The sequence below is a fragment of the Salmo salar genome, chromosome 03 (genome assembly GCF_965601325.2).
Source record: "Salmo salar chromosome 03, fSalSal1, whole genome shotgun sequence".
Classification (NCBI taxonomy): Eukaryota; Metazoa; Chordata; class Actinopteri; order Salmoniformes; family Salmonidae; genus Salmo; species Salmo salar.
In genome coordinates, this window is record NC_138293.1 from 14733977 (window position 1) to 14751224 (window position 17248).

General features: G+C 43.3%; 1 protein-coding gene across 1 annotated transcript in view; it reads left to right on the forward strand.

The window, feature by feature from the left end:
• The window catches only part of LOC106598894 (serine/threonine-protein kinase N2-like), a 42377-nt gene that overhangs the window by 19990 nt on the left and 5139 nt on the right, over positions 1 to 17248 (forward strand). Inside the window, exons 3-19 of the mRNA XM_014189916.3 lie at positions 2407 to 2561; positions 6146 to 6275; positions 6536 to 6681; positions 7120 to 7333; positions 7628 to 7813; positions 8254 to 8363; positions 8645 to 8788; positions 9012 to 9087; positions 9463 to 9604; positions 9780 to 9918; positions 10213 to 10355; positions 10890 to 10965; positions 11380 to 11471; positions 12895 to 13071; positions 13930 to 13992; positions 14087 to 14163; positions 15887 to 16029. Coding sequence (XP_014045391.1) covers positions 2407 to 2561; positions 6146 to 6275; positions 6536 to 6681; positions 7120 to 7333; positions 7628 to 7813; positions 8254 to 8363; positions 8645 to 8788; positions 9012 to 9087; positions 9463 to 9604; positions 9780 to 9918; positions 10213 to 10355; positions 10890 to 10965; positions 11380 to 11471; positions 12895 to 13071; positions 13930 to 13992; positions 14087 to 14163; positions 15887 to 16029 — 2213 coding nt within the window. The remainder of the gene's footprint in view (positions 1 to 2406; positions 2562 to 6145; positions 6276 to 6535; positions 6682 to 7119; positions 7334 to 7627; positions 7814 to 8253; positions 8364 to 8644; positions 8789 to 9011; positions 9088 to 9462; positions 9605 to 9779; positions 9919 to 10212; positions 10356 to 10889; positions 10966 to 11379; positions 11472 to 12894; positions 13072 to 13929; positions 13993 to 14086; positions 14164 to 15886; positions 16030 to 17248) is intronic.

Below are 17248 nucleotides of genomic sequence, written 5' to 3' on the forward strand. Positions count from 1 at the left end.
TACATTCAAAACTACTTGCTGAAATTATACAAAACCTTTTTATAACTTATCTTTAAGTGGGAACAAATTTAGCCTGACTCATTGAACCCTTATCTGATGAGAAAGGTGTTTTGTTTAGTGATGCATGGCCAATGGTATGTCGTGGAACTGGGAACTGACCTCAGGCCAAGTTCTAGAGCAACAGGGGGAGGGTTCTGTCCTCTACAACTGATGTCAGATCATCTTCCCCTTTTTTTTTCACACCCAACCTTAACCAGCAATATGACAACACTAAACAAGTCTTAGGGCAGTTGTTAAATGATGATGTAACTGTATGTGTTGCGTTCTACCCTATCGGTGGCTGACCTTGGATCAGACGTTGGGCTGGTTCCCCTGTCAGCGCTCCAGGAGTGACATCACCCGGCTTGATATTCATTTACTTTTTTTGTTGTAATTTTAGCAGACGCTCTTATCCAGAGCGACTTACAATAGGGAGTGCATACATGTTGGTACTTTTTCATACTGGTCCCCCGTGGGAAACGAACCCACAACCCTGTTGTTGTAAGCACCATGTTCTACCAGTTGAGCCACACGGGACCATATTCAATGTCTCAGCATTTGTCGGCTGGCCCAGCGTGAGCTGTGTGGAGGAGGGGGCCCTTGACTGGTCCTGACCCCGACCAAACCCCTCTCTTCTGGAGGGAAGCCCTGGGTCACAGGCACACACACACAGATACATACACACACGCACACACAGATAATCGAATGTCAGTTAGGACTGCAATACAGTCCGCACACACACAACATAGCTGAGTATTTTTGCATCTGCTTACACTCAGTCTGAGCTTGAACACAGATCAAACATATGTTCGTAGGAATCTTGCGGACCCATAATCATTCTCGTTAGTGCTAATTTAGCAGATTACTTTATGACTCTGGTGCTGCCTAGCAACCTGACGTTCTCCTTCATATGCATTGCCAGGTTATTGGCTGATTAAATTAATTATTACACTCTGTTAGAATGAATTGACGACCTCCTGAGGCGTCTCCAGAGACGCCAATGTTTAATAGGATGTGCTTCTCATGCTAAAGCGGTGTGTGTGTGTGATATTTGAATGCTAACTGTGGTTAGCGCTGTTGACTGGGTATAGGCCTAGAGCTATTAGCGGTAGGGATATGTTGGTCAGCTGTGGAGCCATTTCAGCACAGGAAGTTGGTCGCACCTTAATTGGGGAAGACGGGCTCGTGGTAATGGCTGGAGCGGAATATTGGACCTCTTATTTCTGTTCTAATTTAACTGTAAATTGAAATGAAATCTAACCCTCAAAATGAGTACAGTTTACCTCAAACTATCACCAAGATGACGGTAAGAGACAGTAGAAGTCAGTCAGGCAGGTTTTTGCCCACCTGTGTGTGAAGAAGCGACCATTTGCTCAGCACTCGTCTCGGGGTGCAGCGGTGAGTAGGGGTGCAGCGTTGAGGGGTTCTGCCCAGGCATGAAAACCAGTGAGCTCATCCCTCAGCACCGCAGCTTGACTGAAATGATAGAGGACACTTTTGTTTTTGGAGGGAAGGAAGGAGAGTACTTGAGGTGTGCACAGCACCGGACCCAACAGCCCCTGGGGCAGGACAATAGCACGGAGTACCTGGGTGGCAAAACTGTAGCGACGCGCTTTGCAACGGAAGATGAACTTGAGCATTTCATATTGGACACCTTCAGGTAGTCCCTCCGTGTTTGTCCATTTTCTTCTGTTTTGTTCCTAATAAACACAACCCCGGCTTTTCGCAACAAGGGCCTGTCAGTCATACCATATATTTGCATGTACAGTAACGTCACATCTTGTCTTGAGCAAGTTTGTGCTTGTTTTTTTCCAGAGACCGCAACAGGGTTCCCCTAACTTCTGTGCTGTTTGGAACAGAAATCCCAACTCTTCAGGGAATTTAGTAAAGAATCTAAGTGTACATACAAGAATTCCCCGTCATCAGTAGTTTTCATACCAGCAGACAGGGATGGAAATTACTTTTCAGACCGGGCTGGTAGAAAATGTGCCCAACTAGCCCGTGGGATAGTGACATTTAGTATTTGGAAATATTGCATGGAACAGATATTCGACCCGGGCTAGTAAAGATTTCAGTCTAATTCCCCGGCTGGCCAGTGTCCAAAATCCTTAAATTCCATCGCTGCCAACAGGCTTTCTGTTTTTACACAAATTGCTTTGTTGTAGATGGTAAACAACAACCTGGTGAATATGGCTGCATTGAACAAGATAAGAAATGCATTATGGCCAACTAAGACCTTCCATACAAGCCTTTTGAATGTTATAGCTAATGAACATGCAAACTTTATTGTTGTATTGTAAGCGCTTTAATGGGTTTTAATATCCAAGCTTCACATCTTCCTTTCCGATCTTCTACCTTGGTTTCTAGAGTGCCCTTTGACCCCGGACACCCCAGCTAGCGAGGCGAGGATGTGCACCAGCAACAGCCGCTTGGCCGCCCTGAAGAAGCAGAACGACATTGAGCTGAAGGTCAAACAGGGGGCAGAGAACATGATCCAGATGTACTCCAACGGCTCTTCCAAGGTATGCCCACTGACCTCTGACATTCACAAACAGTAATTTTCAGTTTGTGACCTCTGGGTCATGTTCATTAGGGCACTTAACTCTACAGAAAACGACAATGAGCGTGTCCTATTGGTTAATTCCAGGTAATCCCTCCTTGCAGTCTCTTGTTCACTTGGCCCTTCTTGGAAATGAGCAGGTAGGGTTTTTCCAAAGTGTCACAGTATGATGCAACACATATCTGTATTTTGAAAGTTCTATATTTTGAAAACTTGATTGCTGACATGCAAAACATTTTTGGACTGTATCAACAGTGGAATAATGGAGCAAATACCAAATTATATTTTTTTTTAAAGTGGTATTTTCTTTTTAAGAGACCACAAAATCCATTATTCAAAATATTGAGCTCAGTTAGCACCATTATAAATATGGTGTATGGTAGGACTAACCTACAAGATAGTGTCCCTGGCAGTGACACCAGACATGGTATTAACAGAACTAGCTAGTACTCCCTGTGCAGAATCATGTTAAGTAACCCCAGCCATATTAACAGAGCATTATCAGGCCGTATTTAGCTCTGCACTGGTTACGAATGCTGGTGTAGAATGCTGATGAATTCAGCTAAAATCATACAGCACTAATACATTAGGGATATTAACGCTAAAGTGTGGAATGATAGCAACCTCAGTGCTAACTACTAACCACAGCATTTTATGCAAGATGTGGCGTATTAGCTTCGTTCTATTTGCAAAGGTGCCCTTTGCTAAAATCAGCCATAGCTGGCTGTGAGCACTAGAGGTCGACCGACTATGATTTTTCAACGCCGATACCGATTATTGGAGGCCCAAAAAAGGCCGATACCGATTAATTGGACGATTTTTATTATTTATTTGTAATAATGACAATTACAACAATACTGAATGAACACTTTAACTTAATATAATACATCAATAAAATCAATTTAGCCTCAAATAAATAATGAAACATGTTCAATTTGGTTTAAATAATGCAAAAACAAAGTGTTGGAGAAGAAAGTAAAAGTGCATTATGTGCCATGTAAGAAAGCTAACGTTTAAGTTCCTTGCTCAGAACATGAGAACATATTACATTTACGTCATTTAGCAGACGCTCTTATCCAGAGCGACTTACAGTAGTGAGTGCATACGTTTAATTTCATGCGTTGTTTAATTTTTGTACTGGCCCCCCTGTGGGAATCGAACCCACAACCCTGGCATTGCACACACCATGCTGGCATTGCAAACACCATGCTCTACCAATTGAGCCACAGGGAAGACATATGAAAGCTGGTGGTTCCTTTTAACATGAGTCTTCAATATTCCCAGGTAAGAAGTTTTAGGTTGTAGTTATTATAGGACTATTTCTCTCTATACGATTTGTATTTCATATACCTTTGACTATTGGATGTTCTTATAGGCACTTTAGTATTGCCAGTGTAACAGTATAGCTTCCGTCCCTCTCCTCGCTCCTACCTGGGCTCAAACCAGGAACACATCGACAACAGCCACCCTCGAAGCAGCGTTACCCATGTAGAGCAAGGGGAACAACCACTCCCAAGTCTCAGAGCGAATGACGTTCGAAACGCTATTAGCGCGCACCCGCTAACTAGCTAGCCATTTCACATTGGTTACACCAGCCTAATCTTGGGAGTTGATAGGCTTGAAGTCATAAACAGCGCAATGCATTGCGAAGAGCTGCTGGCAAAACGCAGTAAAGTGCTGTTTGAATGAATGCTTACGAGCCTGCTGCTGCCTACCATCGCTCAGTCAGACTGCTCTATCAAATCATAGACTTAATTATAACATAATAACACAGAGAAATACGAGCCTTAGGTCATTAATATGGTCGAATCCGGAAACTATCACGTTTATTCTTTCAGTGAGGTACGGAACCGTTCCGTATTTTATCTAACGGGTGGCATCCATAAGTCTAAATATTCCTGTTACATTGCACAACCTACAATGTTATTTCATAGTTACGTAACATTCTGGCAAATTAGTTCGCAACGAGCCAGGCGGCCCAAACTGTTGCATATAACCTGATTCTGCGTGCAATGAACGCAAGAGAACTGACAGAATTTCACCTGGTTAATATTGCCTACTAACCTGGATTTCTTTTAGCTAAATATGCAGGTTTAAAAATATATACTTCTGTGTATTGATTTTAAGAAAGGCATTGATGTTTATGGTTAGGTACAGTCGTGCAACGATTGTGCTTTTTTTTCGCAAATGCGCTTTTGTTAAATCATCCCCCGTTTGGCGAAGTCTTCACAGTTTGCAACGAGCCAGGCGGCCCAACTGCTGCATATACCCTGACTCTGTTTGCAAGAGAAGTGACACATTTTCCCTAGTTAAAAGAAATTCATGTTAGCAGGCAATATTAACTAAATATGCAGGTTTAAAAATATATACTTGTGTATTGATTTTAAGAAAGACATTGATGTTTATGGTTAGGTACACATTGGAGCAAAGACGGTCCTTTTTCGCGAATGCGCACCACATCGATTATATGCAACGCAGGACAGGCTAGATAAACTAGTAATATCATCAACCATGTGTAGTTAACTAGTGATTATGATTGATTGATTGTTTTTTATAAGATAAGTTTAATGCTAGCTAGCAACTTACCTTGGCTTCTTACTGCATTTGCGTAACAGGCAGGCTCCTCGTGGAGTGCAACGTAACGCAGGTGGTTAGAGCGTTGGACTAGTTAACCATAAGGTTGAATCCCCAAGCTGACAAGGTAAAAATCTGTCGTTCTGCCCCTGAACAAGGCAGTTAACCCACCGTTCCTAGGCCGTCATTGAAGATAAGAATGTGTTCTTAACTAACTTGCCTAGTTAAATAAAGGTAAAAAAAAATAAAATATATATATATATATATATATATATATATATAAAATTTAAAAAATCTGCAAATCGGTGGCCAAAAATACCGATTTGTTATGAAAACTTGAAATCGGCCCTAATTAATCGCCCATTCCGATTAATCGGTCGACCTCTAGTGAGAAATGTATGATATCAAGGTGTGGAATGTTGGCAACCCCCGGTCAGCGCTCCCCTGCTGGAGCGCCTGGAGAAAGTGGCACCATCCTGTGGGAAATGGCATGGCCTGATGATGTCAGCCAGGAAATGCCTGTCAGACTGGAAGCCTTTCCTGCCCTCTACGCCGGCACGGCATAGCATAGTGCGCTCCTCCACCAAAGGAATTCTGGGTGGAGCCGACTAGTTTACTCCACGGGCCAGTGTGTGCGTCAACTCGAGGGTCACCGATAACACAACACAATGGCATTCTACTTTCGCCTGCGGTGAATAACTTTTTCCATGTGTTCATTGAAAACTTTTGCTCCACTTAAGGTCATGATTTGACGAGACTGTGTTCCGATTGGGTAACCCACGCACGCACCCACACATTCTGTCTGAAGTATGATGTGGAATTTGGGTCAGGTGTTTTGGGTTATTTTACTCATGAAGAAATGCTGTTTAGATCAGATGTTGATCAATATCACACAGTCCAGTGAGTTACTTTGTTATAGACGCCTCTGTGTACCTGTTGATGGTGTGAGTGTTGTCTTCATTTTCTGCCCAGGACCGGAAATTGCTAGCGACTGCTCAACAGATGCTCCAGGACAGCAAGACAAAGATTGAGTTCATCAGGATGCAGATCCTCAAAGGCAGCCAGGCCAGCGAGTTGAGCTTCGATAACAACGACGTCATGGGTGAGACGCACACCTGCCTGTGACTCATTCTGTCCGTGGCTTCCTGTCCTGTGTTATCCCCTTTGACACATATGGATACACAAGCACACACACACACACACAGTGGATTCACTACATGGAATCACTGATCTAGAGATTACCTTCCATCCTAAATATTTACTGACTGTGTGATCCAGATGAGTGATTCTGCACCTCCTCTTGCTCAAACTGATCCCCTCAAACGCCCTGATAGTCTCTCTAACAAGGTCCTCTTCCTCCAGCCAAGCCCATCATCAGCCCGCTGGACCTGCGGGTAGAGGAGCTGTGTCACCACGCCAGGATAGAGTCAGCCGTGGCCGAGGGCGCCAAGAATGTAATGAAGCTCCTGGGCTCTGGCAAAGTCACGGAGAAGAGGGCACACTCAGAGGTACAGACCACAGCTATAGTTGAGTAGGAGTGCTGATTTAGGATCAGGTCCCATAGTCTATATAATTATGATCTAAAAGGCTAAACTGATCCTAGGTCAGCACTCCTACCCTGGCCCCAAAAACAACTAGACAAAAAAATATGTTTTCGAAAGCTATTCCTAAACCCTTAGTCAACTCACTGCTCAACAAACTTATGCCCAAAATGGGAGCAAACGCTTTCAAAATGTCTGGGCGTGCCTGTTGGACAAACTCTATACAAAATACCCATTCTGTTTGTGAACTTGTTTTTCCTGGACCACATTCTGTAGAAACCATTATGAGAGCAAACACATTTTGAAATAAAAAATAAAACTAAATTGTACATTCTGAGTTTTCACCCATTTAGTGCCAACTGAAGATGCCCCTGTTTTGACCCTCAACCTTGCTTTTCTCCCCAGGCCCAGGCCCGTTTCAACGAGTCCAGTCAAAAGCTAGACCTGCTCAAGTACTCCCTGGAGCAGAGGCTGAGTGAGCTACCCAAGAACCACCCTCGCAGCACCAACATCGTGGAGGAGCTGTCCCTCATGTCCTCGCCCGCCCTCAGCCTGCGCTCCAGCATCATCTCCACCCAGAACCAATACAGCACCGTGGCCAAGCCAGCCGCACTCACAGGTAAAAGGGCTTATATCCCACAGCAGTGGTCATCAGTTGCATGCGGTTAACCTCTGAATGTAGAGCTGAATCTTAACTTGAGATATGCGCCTGTTAATCTTGTCAATGGAAGATTTGTGCGAAAACTTGACTTACAAAGATCTCAAGTTCTAGCCTTTTATGTACTGGCATTTTGGGATTTCAGTCTTTAAAGTATGCAGTTACCAATATATCATGATGGTAGTGCTGTAGCACTGTGCTTAGCCTGGGCTCATAAAATCTATCACTTTATGATAAATCTCTCGTCTCCCACAGGCACGCTAGATGTCAGGCTCATGGGCTGCCAGGACCTGCTGGAGAATGTTCCGGGTCGTTCCAAAGTCGGTTCCGTGCTGCTGCCTGGCTGGAGCCCCAGCGAGACGCGCTCCTCCTTCATGAGCCGGGGGAATCGCAACCGAGGTGCCAGCGCACGGAACCTCTCCAAGAGTGAAGACCTCTCCAGTGAGTCTCCTAACACCAACAGTCTCTCCTACTAGCCCTCCATCAATAACTTAATCCATTGATAGCTTTTTTGTCACCATCAGAAATCCAAGAATTTATTATGTCCAATATTAATACATAGTTGTCTGAAATGGCACCCTATTCCCTATATAGGGCCCATTTCAGACACTGCCATATACACACTTTACAAAAGCACATTGGAGAAACCTGAAACCTGTCGAGTGACTGATTACCGCTGCCATCATCCCCTCTGCTTGAGAGGATGAGTTGTAGCAGAACTATAAATATACAGAAACCACAGCACTCTATATGTAGTGTGTCCTAAAGGAAGATCACCCTGTTCGTTTAAATGTATAGTCATTTCAACAATACATGTATGTATGAACTATAATATGTACATTTTTGGCAGGAAATGGTATTAAATCTTTTTTACTCTCCAGATGAAATCAGTGCTGTGCTGAAGCTGGACAATACAGTGGTGGGACAGACCAACTGGAGACCTGTCAGTAACCAGTCCTGGGATCAGAAGTTTACACTGGAGCTGGATAGGGTACGACACGCACACACAGTTAACTTATAAGCATATTGCAAACCTCATTATCTGGCAGCCAGTTTAATTTTGGTATTTTCTACATCAGTATTTGTTATGAGGAGAAGACTAGTGGATTCCTCAGTTCACTAGACGCTAGTTAAATAATCTCCTAGTAATGCACATCGTTGAAGAAAGGTTTCAAATGAAATCACAATGCACCACGAAATGATACCCTATGAATACTTGACTTTACTTGTGTATTTGTGCGCTTGAACTTGTGTACATTGTTTGACCTGCAGTCTCGTGAGCTGGAGATCTCGGTGTACTGGAGAGACTGGCGCTCGCTGTGTGCTGTCAAGTTCCTGCGACTGGAGGACTTCCTGGACAACCAGCGTCACGGCATGTGTCTCTACCTGGAGCCTCAGGGAACCCTGTTTGCAGAGGTATCCCACATTGACACTACACCAGGGTTGTGTTCATTAACTGAAGGGGACTACCTGGACCTGTCCAATAAGAAATGCTCATTTTAGTTTTCGGTGCTAGTGGTTTTAAATGTTTTCCGTGTTTGCCCTAATGAACACCACCCATTTATCAATACCTTCCTATGATTAAGCCTGTTTGCTTGGTGTCCTGTATGTCTCCTCCAAACTATGGATTTTTGTTCAGGTCACATTTTTCACCCCTGTCATTGAACGGCGACCCAAACTGCAGAGACAAAAAAAGATCTTCTCAAAGCAGCAAGGTAACTTGTCATTTTCTGAGAAAACACAAAAATAGGGCCCAAAGCAGAATACAATTTACTTCATACTCAACAGGAGGTCCACAGGAAAAAAACAATGTTTTTAATGGAAAATATTAATTACATCTAAATTTGTCTGAGAAATCACATAGTTGCTTTGGTGTTCAGGACACTATTTATTGTCCTTGTTGGATGGCTTAATTCAGTGTCTTACACTAAATATCAGTAGTCAAATAATGGTGAGGTGATGATTTCCACGGTCACCCCCGGTCATAGGGTCTGTAGGGGTGTTGTGAGGACTAGTGTTCCCCCGTCCAGCTTTGTGACCGCTGTTAAGGAGGTTAGTGAGTCACTGACCTATCCTGTGTCCCTCCTCAGGGAAGACGTTCCTGCGTGCTCCTCAGATGAACATCAACATTGCCACCTGGGGACGCCTGGTCAGAAGGGCCTTACCCACAGTCAGCCCACAGGTGGCTGAGACCGGGACCAGCAGTCTGCCAGGATCTCCAACACCTACCAGGTGTGTGTGTGTGTATGTATATGTGTATATATATATATATATATCTCTCTCTCTCAGGCATGAATTCACACTGGTGTTTGTATGCACACACTGTCACAACTGCCAGAGACCTTCATAACATCTTCACACACAGTCTGTAGACTCTCTCATTAAGATGTGGCACCTTTCCTTCCAGTCCCATCAGTGAACCGTTGGTGACCAAGCTGGACTTTGACAAAGAGCCAACCCCGGGACCCAAGCACTACCCTGTACCCGCTGGCATCAGAGAACCACTGGCACAGGACAACAAACTGCCCGACAAGGAGGAAGTACAGGTACGGATATGGGGTTACCATTGAGATGCCTGATAGAGGAAGTAGTGCACATGTAGTCATATATGATAATAGTTATGATAGTGGGAATGGTCATCCCAGTTCAAGCAAATTAAAACATTAAAAAACTGTCAATGGAAACCTGGGTCTTGCTCTGTGAAAACGTTTTGAAGCTGGGCTGTACTACCTGAATCCGAACAGTAACTTTTTCCGTTGCAAAACATTTTGTTACAGTGTGCCACACTGAACACAACCACGCTGCCCCATCCTCCTAAAAAGTGTGTTATGCCGTTGCAGGACGCCCTGGCATCGTTTGATTTCCTGAACAAGAGGAACAGCATAGCTGTGAAGTCGTCAGACCTAGACAGACTAGACAAGGTAGCAAAGCAGGAGATCCAGCCTCCAGGCCTGGAGCTCACAGCCATACAGAAGGAGATAAGGTAGAGCTCACTGACGACTACATTGCAGTTGAACTGCGCAGAATCACTGATTTACAAATCCTAAATAATTACTCATTATGTGATCAAGAGCAGCAATTCTTTGACTCTCAAATAGGGTGAAGATCTGTGACTCAAATATTGTTTTAACTGTTTGAGGACATTTTTGGTAGAAACTGATGCATTCATGACGTACTTTTAATAGGCGTTTGTTTTTGTTTGATTGGTTATAATTAATTTATTGGGGGCGCTGTATTGTTCAACTTCCATGAGGAAGTGCATGTTTTTACCTCTTAATTGATTGGTTATTTATTTTCTTATTGAAAGCAATAACAAAAATATTTTACATTTTAGTCATTTAGCAGATGCTCTTATCCAGAGCGACTTATAGTAGTGGTCCTCTGTGGGAATCAAACCCACAGCCCTGGTGTTGCAAGCACCATGCTCTACCAACTGAGCCACACAGGACACCATTAGTTTGTCTGTGTTTTTCCATTGAATATATGATATCTGATGTACATCTACCTCCATTTCCAGGGAAGAAGAACAATTTCAGTTTAGTCTCAGAGACTTTAAATGTGTTGCAGTCCTTGGTCGTGGTCATTTCGGAAAGGTACGTGGCACACACCCAACCCATTTCTCATCCCTAGCAAACACAGCTGATTTTAAACTAATTGTGTTCTAAACTAAAGATCATGATTAGTTGATTATTGGAGTCAATCAAAACCCGGAGGACTGGAGTTACCCGTCCCTGTTTTAGAGGTCCTAGGACCCTCCCTAGGTGCATGTTTAGTATTCCCCTAGCACTACACAGCTGATTTAAAATAACTAACTTATCATCAATCTTTGATTAGTTTAATCAGCTGTGTAGTGCTAGGGCAAAAACCAAAACGTGCACTGGGGGGGGCGCCATGTGCACACGCCCAGGACTGAGTTTGGGAAACCCTGCTCTAGAGAAATGTGCTCTTACTGAAAATCTCAACCCAGCTTTCCTAAAATGCCTCCTCTCTTCTCTCATTTCACACAGGTATTGTTAGCCGAGTATAAAAGCACAGGAGAGATGTTTGCCATCAAAGCCCTGAAGAAAGGAGACATTGTGGCTCGTGACGAGGTGGACAGGTAAGGGGCTCAACCAAGGGGCTCAACATGTGCACTTCAACCAAGTAGGCCAGATACTGATGTCTTTTGAATTGTTTGTTTGATGAGCTGAACCGTTTACCTTTGTTTAGCCGTGTAATTCAGTTCAGAGTTGACTACGAGCAAAAAGAAAGTCCATTGATATTTTACATTTACATTTTAGTCATTTAGCAGATGCTCTTATCCAGAGCGACTTACAGTAGTGAATGCATACATTTCATACATTTTATTTTTTACTTTTTTTTTGTACTGGCCCCCCGTGGGAATCGAACCCACAACCCTGGCTTTGCAAACACCATGCTCTACCAACTGAGCCACAGGGAATATGATATGGGCGCAATATGTAGCTTTGTACTCAAACTGACCAAATTCACAAAGAAAGGTGAGCTATAGACTTGTCATTCTCAGGAAAGCAAGCCTGGTAAGCGGTAGGTCCGTTTTATGTCCTTTTAGTTTCATATTTTTGCGTCTTTTTACTTTCGGTTTTGTACACCAGATATTTTGGGTTATTGAAGACATTTCACAGGTTTAGATGGTACAAGGATTCTCTAAAACAGGTCTCTTCAGCCCTGTACCCAGGGTGCAACCCTCCTGTAGGTTTTCAATCCAGCCCTGTACCCAGGGAGCTACCCTCCTGTAGGTTGTCAATCCAGCCCTGTACCCAGAGAGCTTACCCTCCTGTAGGTTTTCAATCCAGCCCTGTACCCAGAGAGCTTACCCTCCTGTAGGTTTTCAATCCAGCCCTGTACCCAGAGAGCTACCCTCCTGTAGGTTTTCAATCCAGCCCTGTACCCAGAGAGCTTACCCTCCTGTAGGTTTTCAATCGGCTAACTATTATAAATCAGCTGCACTAGATCAGGGTTGAATTGAAAACCTACAGGAGGGTAGCGCTCCAGGAACAGGGTTGGAGTGAAAACCTACAGGACGGTAGCGCTCCAGGAAGAGGGTTGGAGTGAAAACCTACAGGAGGGTAGCTCTCCAGGAACAGGGTTGGAGTGAAAACCTACAGGAGGGAAGCTCTCCAGGAACAGGGTTGGAGTGAAAACCTACAGGAGGGAAGCTCTCCAGGAACAGGGTTGGAGTGAAAACCTACAGGAGGGAAGCTCTCCAGGAACAGGGTTGGAGAGCCCTGCTCTACATTATACATTGGTTGTTTTGTCAAATCAACTGAAACTAAGTGAAATATTTTTTATTTTTTGCAACCAGACACTGGCAGAGCGATTTCTACATATTAATCCTTTAACAGTTGATGCTGGGAAAGATATTAGCTCAGCTCAGACAAGTTTGGTCTGATTTCCTTTCTTTTCAGGAATTGATTTACACATGGATTTTAAGTAGCATTAACGAGATTTTCTTTCCCAGGCATCAGTGGCTTACATCTTTGTCTCTCGGTCTTCCCCCCCAGTCTGATGTGTGAGAAGCGTATATTTGAGACGGTGAACAGCGTGCGCCACCCGTTCCTGGTCAACCTCTTCGCCTGCTTCCAAACGCAGGAGCACGTGTGCTTCGTCATGGAGTACGCTGCTGGGGGAGACCTGATGATGCACATCCACTCTGACGTCTTCTCCGAGCCCAGGGCCATGTGAGTGACACCATTTTTCTTTCTTGTTTATATGCTTTAAAGCTGAACTCAATAACAAAGCCCCTCCCGCCCCTGTTTTGCTAAAAAAGCTATGGGATGGGGCTTGAGAAATGTAATCACTCTCATATTCATAGACCTATACAAGGACTGACCATCCATTATATCAAAATGATACTTTTAACCATGTTGAGGTTTTATAATGTTTGTTTTACATTTACTTTGTTTTACTCCAATGTTTGTAAACTATCTTATATTTTGGGTTCTGATGGGGGGTATTACAGTTTAACCAAGTTCATGAGGCATTTATATGTTATATTCTTCCAGAATCAATCAGTAAATTATAAGTCCAAAAATGGATGTAGAAACTGCAGATTTCCCCTTTTTTAAAAAGCTAAAATCCTTAATAATGAAACTGCCACGTCTGTTTGTGATATTACAACAGAAGTTACTGCAAACCACAGTTGTTTTTTCCCCCTCTGACATTGCACACGTGATAGAACAGCAGCATATGTGCTGCCATTTTATTTTTACTGCGTTGCTCCCCAGCTCTGCTTTGTCAACAAAACAAAAACCTTAATGGCCATGGGGCAGATAGTGGGGAGGTTTCCCCTACTGTGAATTTCATCTTTAAGGTATTTTTGTCTAGTAGTAATATGGTTCACTTCCTTTGTGAGCACCAAAGTGTTTGTTTCTGTGCCAAGATTATTTTCTGGTGCAATTTGCTTTGAAATAGTATCTTAAGTGCTCACCTCTATATCCACTGTCTTGTTTTCAGTGTTACGCTAAATCATGAAGTGGATTCTCTTCAAATTTTCTCAGATTTTTTTGCTGAAATCCACTTTTTATTTTCTCTTGTAGATTTTATGCAGCTTGTGTCGTATTGGGATTACAGTTTTTACACGAACATAAGATTGTGTACAGGTAAGAATAATTCCATTCACTGGGTGAATATATATACTCTTATAATATATTGATACTGATTCTCATGATTAATTTATTTTTGTTTTACTTTCAGAGATCTGAAGCTTGACAATCTGCTCTTGGACACTGAGGGCTATGTAAAAATAGCTGACTTTGGCCTATGCAAAGAGGGTAAATAGGACAAAAATCACACAACCTCAACTTAATGCCATCTCTCACTGTTCCAACACCATTGAATGTATAATAACCTTACCCTGACTCTATATAAGGTGCATTCAGAAAGTATTCAGACCCCTTGACTTTATCCACATTTTGTTACGTTACAGCCCTATTTTTAAATGGATTAAATAAACAAATGTCCTCATCAATCTAAGCACAATACCCCATAATGACAAAGCAAAAACAGGTTTTTAGAAAATTTAACAAATTTCTTAAAGATTAACAACATATTTTATTTACATAAGTATTCAGACCCTTTGCTATGAGACTCGAAATTGAGCTCTGGTGCATCCTGTTTCCATTGGTCATCCTTGAGATGTTTCTACAAATTGATTTGGAGTCTGAGGTAAATTCAATTGATTGGACATGATTTGGAAAGGCACACACCTGTCCAGATAAGGTCCCACAGTTGACAGTGCATGTCAGAGCATAAACCAAGCAATTAGGTCAAAGGAATTGTCTGCAGAGCTCCAAGACAGAATTGTGTCGCACCGATCTGGGGAAGGGTACCAAAACATTTCTGCAGCAAGAACACAGTGGCCTCCATCATTCTTAAATGGAAGAAGTTTGGAACCACCAACCACCTCTTCCTAGAGCTGGCCGCCCAGCCAAACTGAGCAATTGGGGGAGAAGGGCCATGGTCAGGGAGGTGACCAAGAACCCGATGTTCATCTACAGAGCTCCAGAGTTCATCTGTGGAGATGGGAGAACCTTCCAGAAGGACAACTACCTCTGCAGCACTCCACCAATCAGGCCTTTATGGCAGAGTGGCCAGATGGAAGCTACTCCTCAGTAAACGGCACATGACAGCCCGCTTGGATTTTGCCAAAAGGTACCTAAAGGACTCTGACCTCTGAAACCAAGATTAAACTCTTTGGCCTGAATGCCAAGTGTCGCTTCTTGAGGAAACCTGGGACCATCCCTATGGTGAATCATGGTGGTGGCAGCATCATGCTGTGGGTATGTTTTTCAGCGGCAGGGAGACTAGTCAGAAAAGATGATCGGAGCAAAGTACAGATAGATCCTTGATGAAAACCTGCTCCAGAGCACTCAGGACCTCTGACTAAGGCTCACCTTCCAACAGGACAACGACCCTAAGCACACAGCCAAGACAACGGAGGAGTGGCTTCGGGACAAGTCTCTGAATGTCCTTGAGTGGCCCAGCCGGAGCAAGGCCTTACACCCGATCTAACGTCTCTGGAGAGACCTGAAAATAGCTGTGCAGTGATGCTCCCCATCCAACCTGACAGCTTGAGAGGATCTGCAGAGAAGAATGGGAGAAACTCCCCAAGCACAGTTGTGGCAACATGAAGCATCATAGCCAAGAAGACTCGAGGCTGTAATCGCTGCCAAAGGTGCTTCAACAAAGTACTGATTTAAAGGGTCTGAATACTTATAGAAATGTGATAGTTTATTTTTTTTGTAACAAAAAAACCTGAAATATGTTGCTTTGACATTATGGGGTATTATGTGTAGATTGAGGGGGGATTTTTTTTTTTTAAATCCATTTCAGAAAAAGGCTGTAACGTAACAAAATGTGGAAAAAGTCAAGGGGTCTAAATACCTTCTGAATGCACTGTATGCTGATCTGAAACTTATGTGGGTGTCAGATTTCCATGTCTGGGTGGACAGTAAAGTCTGTATGTATGTATCATGGTTATGTGTTTTCTGGCAGGAATGGGGTTCAGGGACCGCACCAGCACGTTTTGTGGTACTCCTGAGTTCCTGGCCCCAGAGGTTCTGACGGAGACGTCGTACACGCGTGCTGTGGACTGGTGGGGTCTGGGGGTCCTCGTCTTTGAGATGCTGGTTGGAGAGGTTAGTGGTTCTCACCTGTCATATGGATGCATACCTACTCAATGGCTCTTAAAGCTGGCCAATATTTGATCAACTCTAAAATATATATATATACAGTACCAGTCAAAAGTTTTAGAACACCTACTTAACCAAGGGTTTTTCTTTATTCTTACTATTTTCTACATTGTAGAATAATGGTGAAGACATCAAAACTATGAAATAACACATGGAATATTTTAGATTCTTCAAAGTAGCCACCCTTTGCCTTGATGACAGCTTTGCATATGCTTGACATTCTCTCAACCAACTTCATGAGGTAGTCACCTGGAATGCATTTCAATTAACAGGTGTGCCTTGTTAAAGTTAATTTGTGGAATTTATTTTCTTCTTAATGAGTTTGAGCCAGTCAGTTGTGTTGTGACAAGGTAGGGGTGGTATACAGATGATAGCCCTATTTGGTAAAATACCAAATCCATGTTATGGCAAGAACAGCTCAAATAAAAAAGAGAAAAGATAGTCAGTCCATCATTACTTTAAGACATGAAGGTCAGTCAATCGCAAAAACCATCAGGCGCTATGATGAAACTGGCTCTCATGAGGATGCCACAGGAAAGGAAGACTCAGAGTTACATCTGCTGCAGAGGATAAGTTCATAAGAGTTAACTGCACATCAGATTGCAGCCCAAATAAATGCTTCACAGAGTTCAAGGAACAGATTAATCTCAACATCAACTGTTCAGAGGAGACTGAATTTTATTTTTTATTTAACTAGGCAAGTCAGTTAAGAACAAATTATTATTTACAATGACTGCCTAACCCGGACGCCGGGCCAATTGTGCGCCGCCCAATGGGACTCCTGATCACGGCTGGTTGTGATACAGCCCTGGATCGAACCAGGGTCTGTAGTGACGCCTCTAGCACTGAGATGCAGTGCCTTAGACCGCTGCACCAATCGGGAGCCCCATCAGGCCTTCATGGTTGAATTGCTGCAAAGAAATCACTACTAAAGGACACTAATAAGAAGAAGAGACTTGCTTGGGCCAAGAATCATGGACATTGGACATTAGACTGGTGGAAATGTGTCCTTTGGTCTGATGAGTCCAAATTTGAGATTTCTGGTTCCGACTGTCGTGTCTTTGTGAGACCCAGAGTAGGTGAACGGATGATCTCTGCATGTGTGGTTCCCACTGTGAAGCATGGAGGAGGTGGTGTGTTGGTACTTTGCTGGTGACATTGTCAG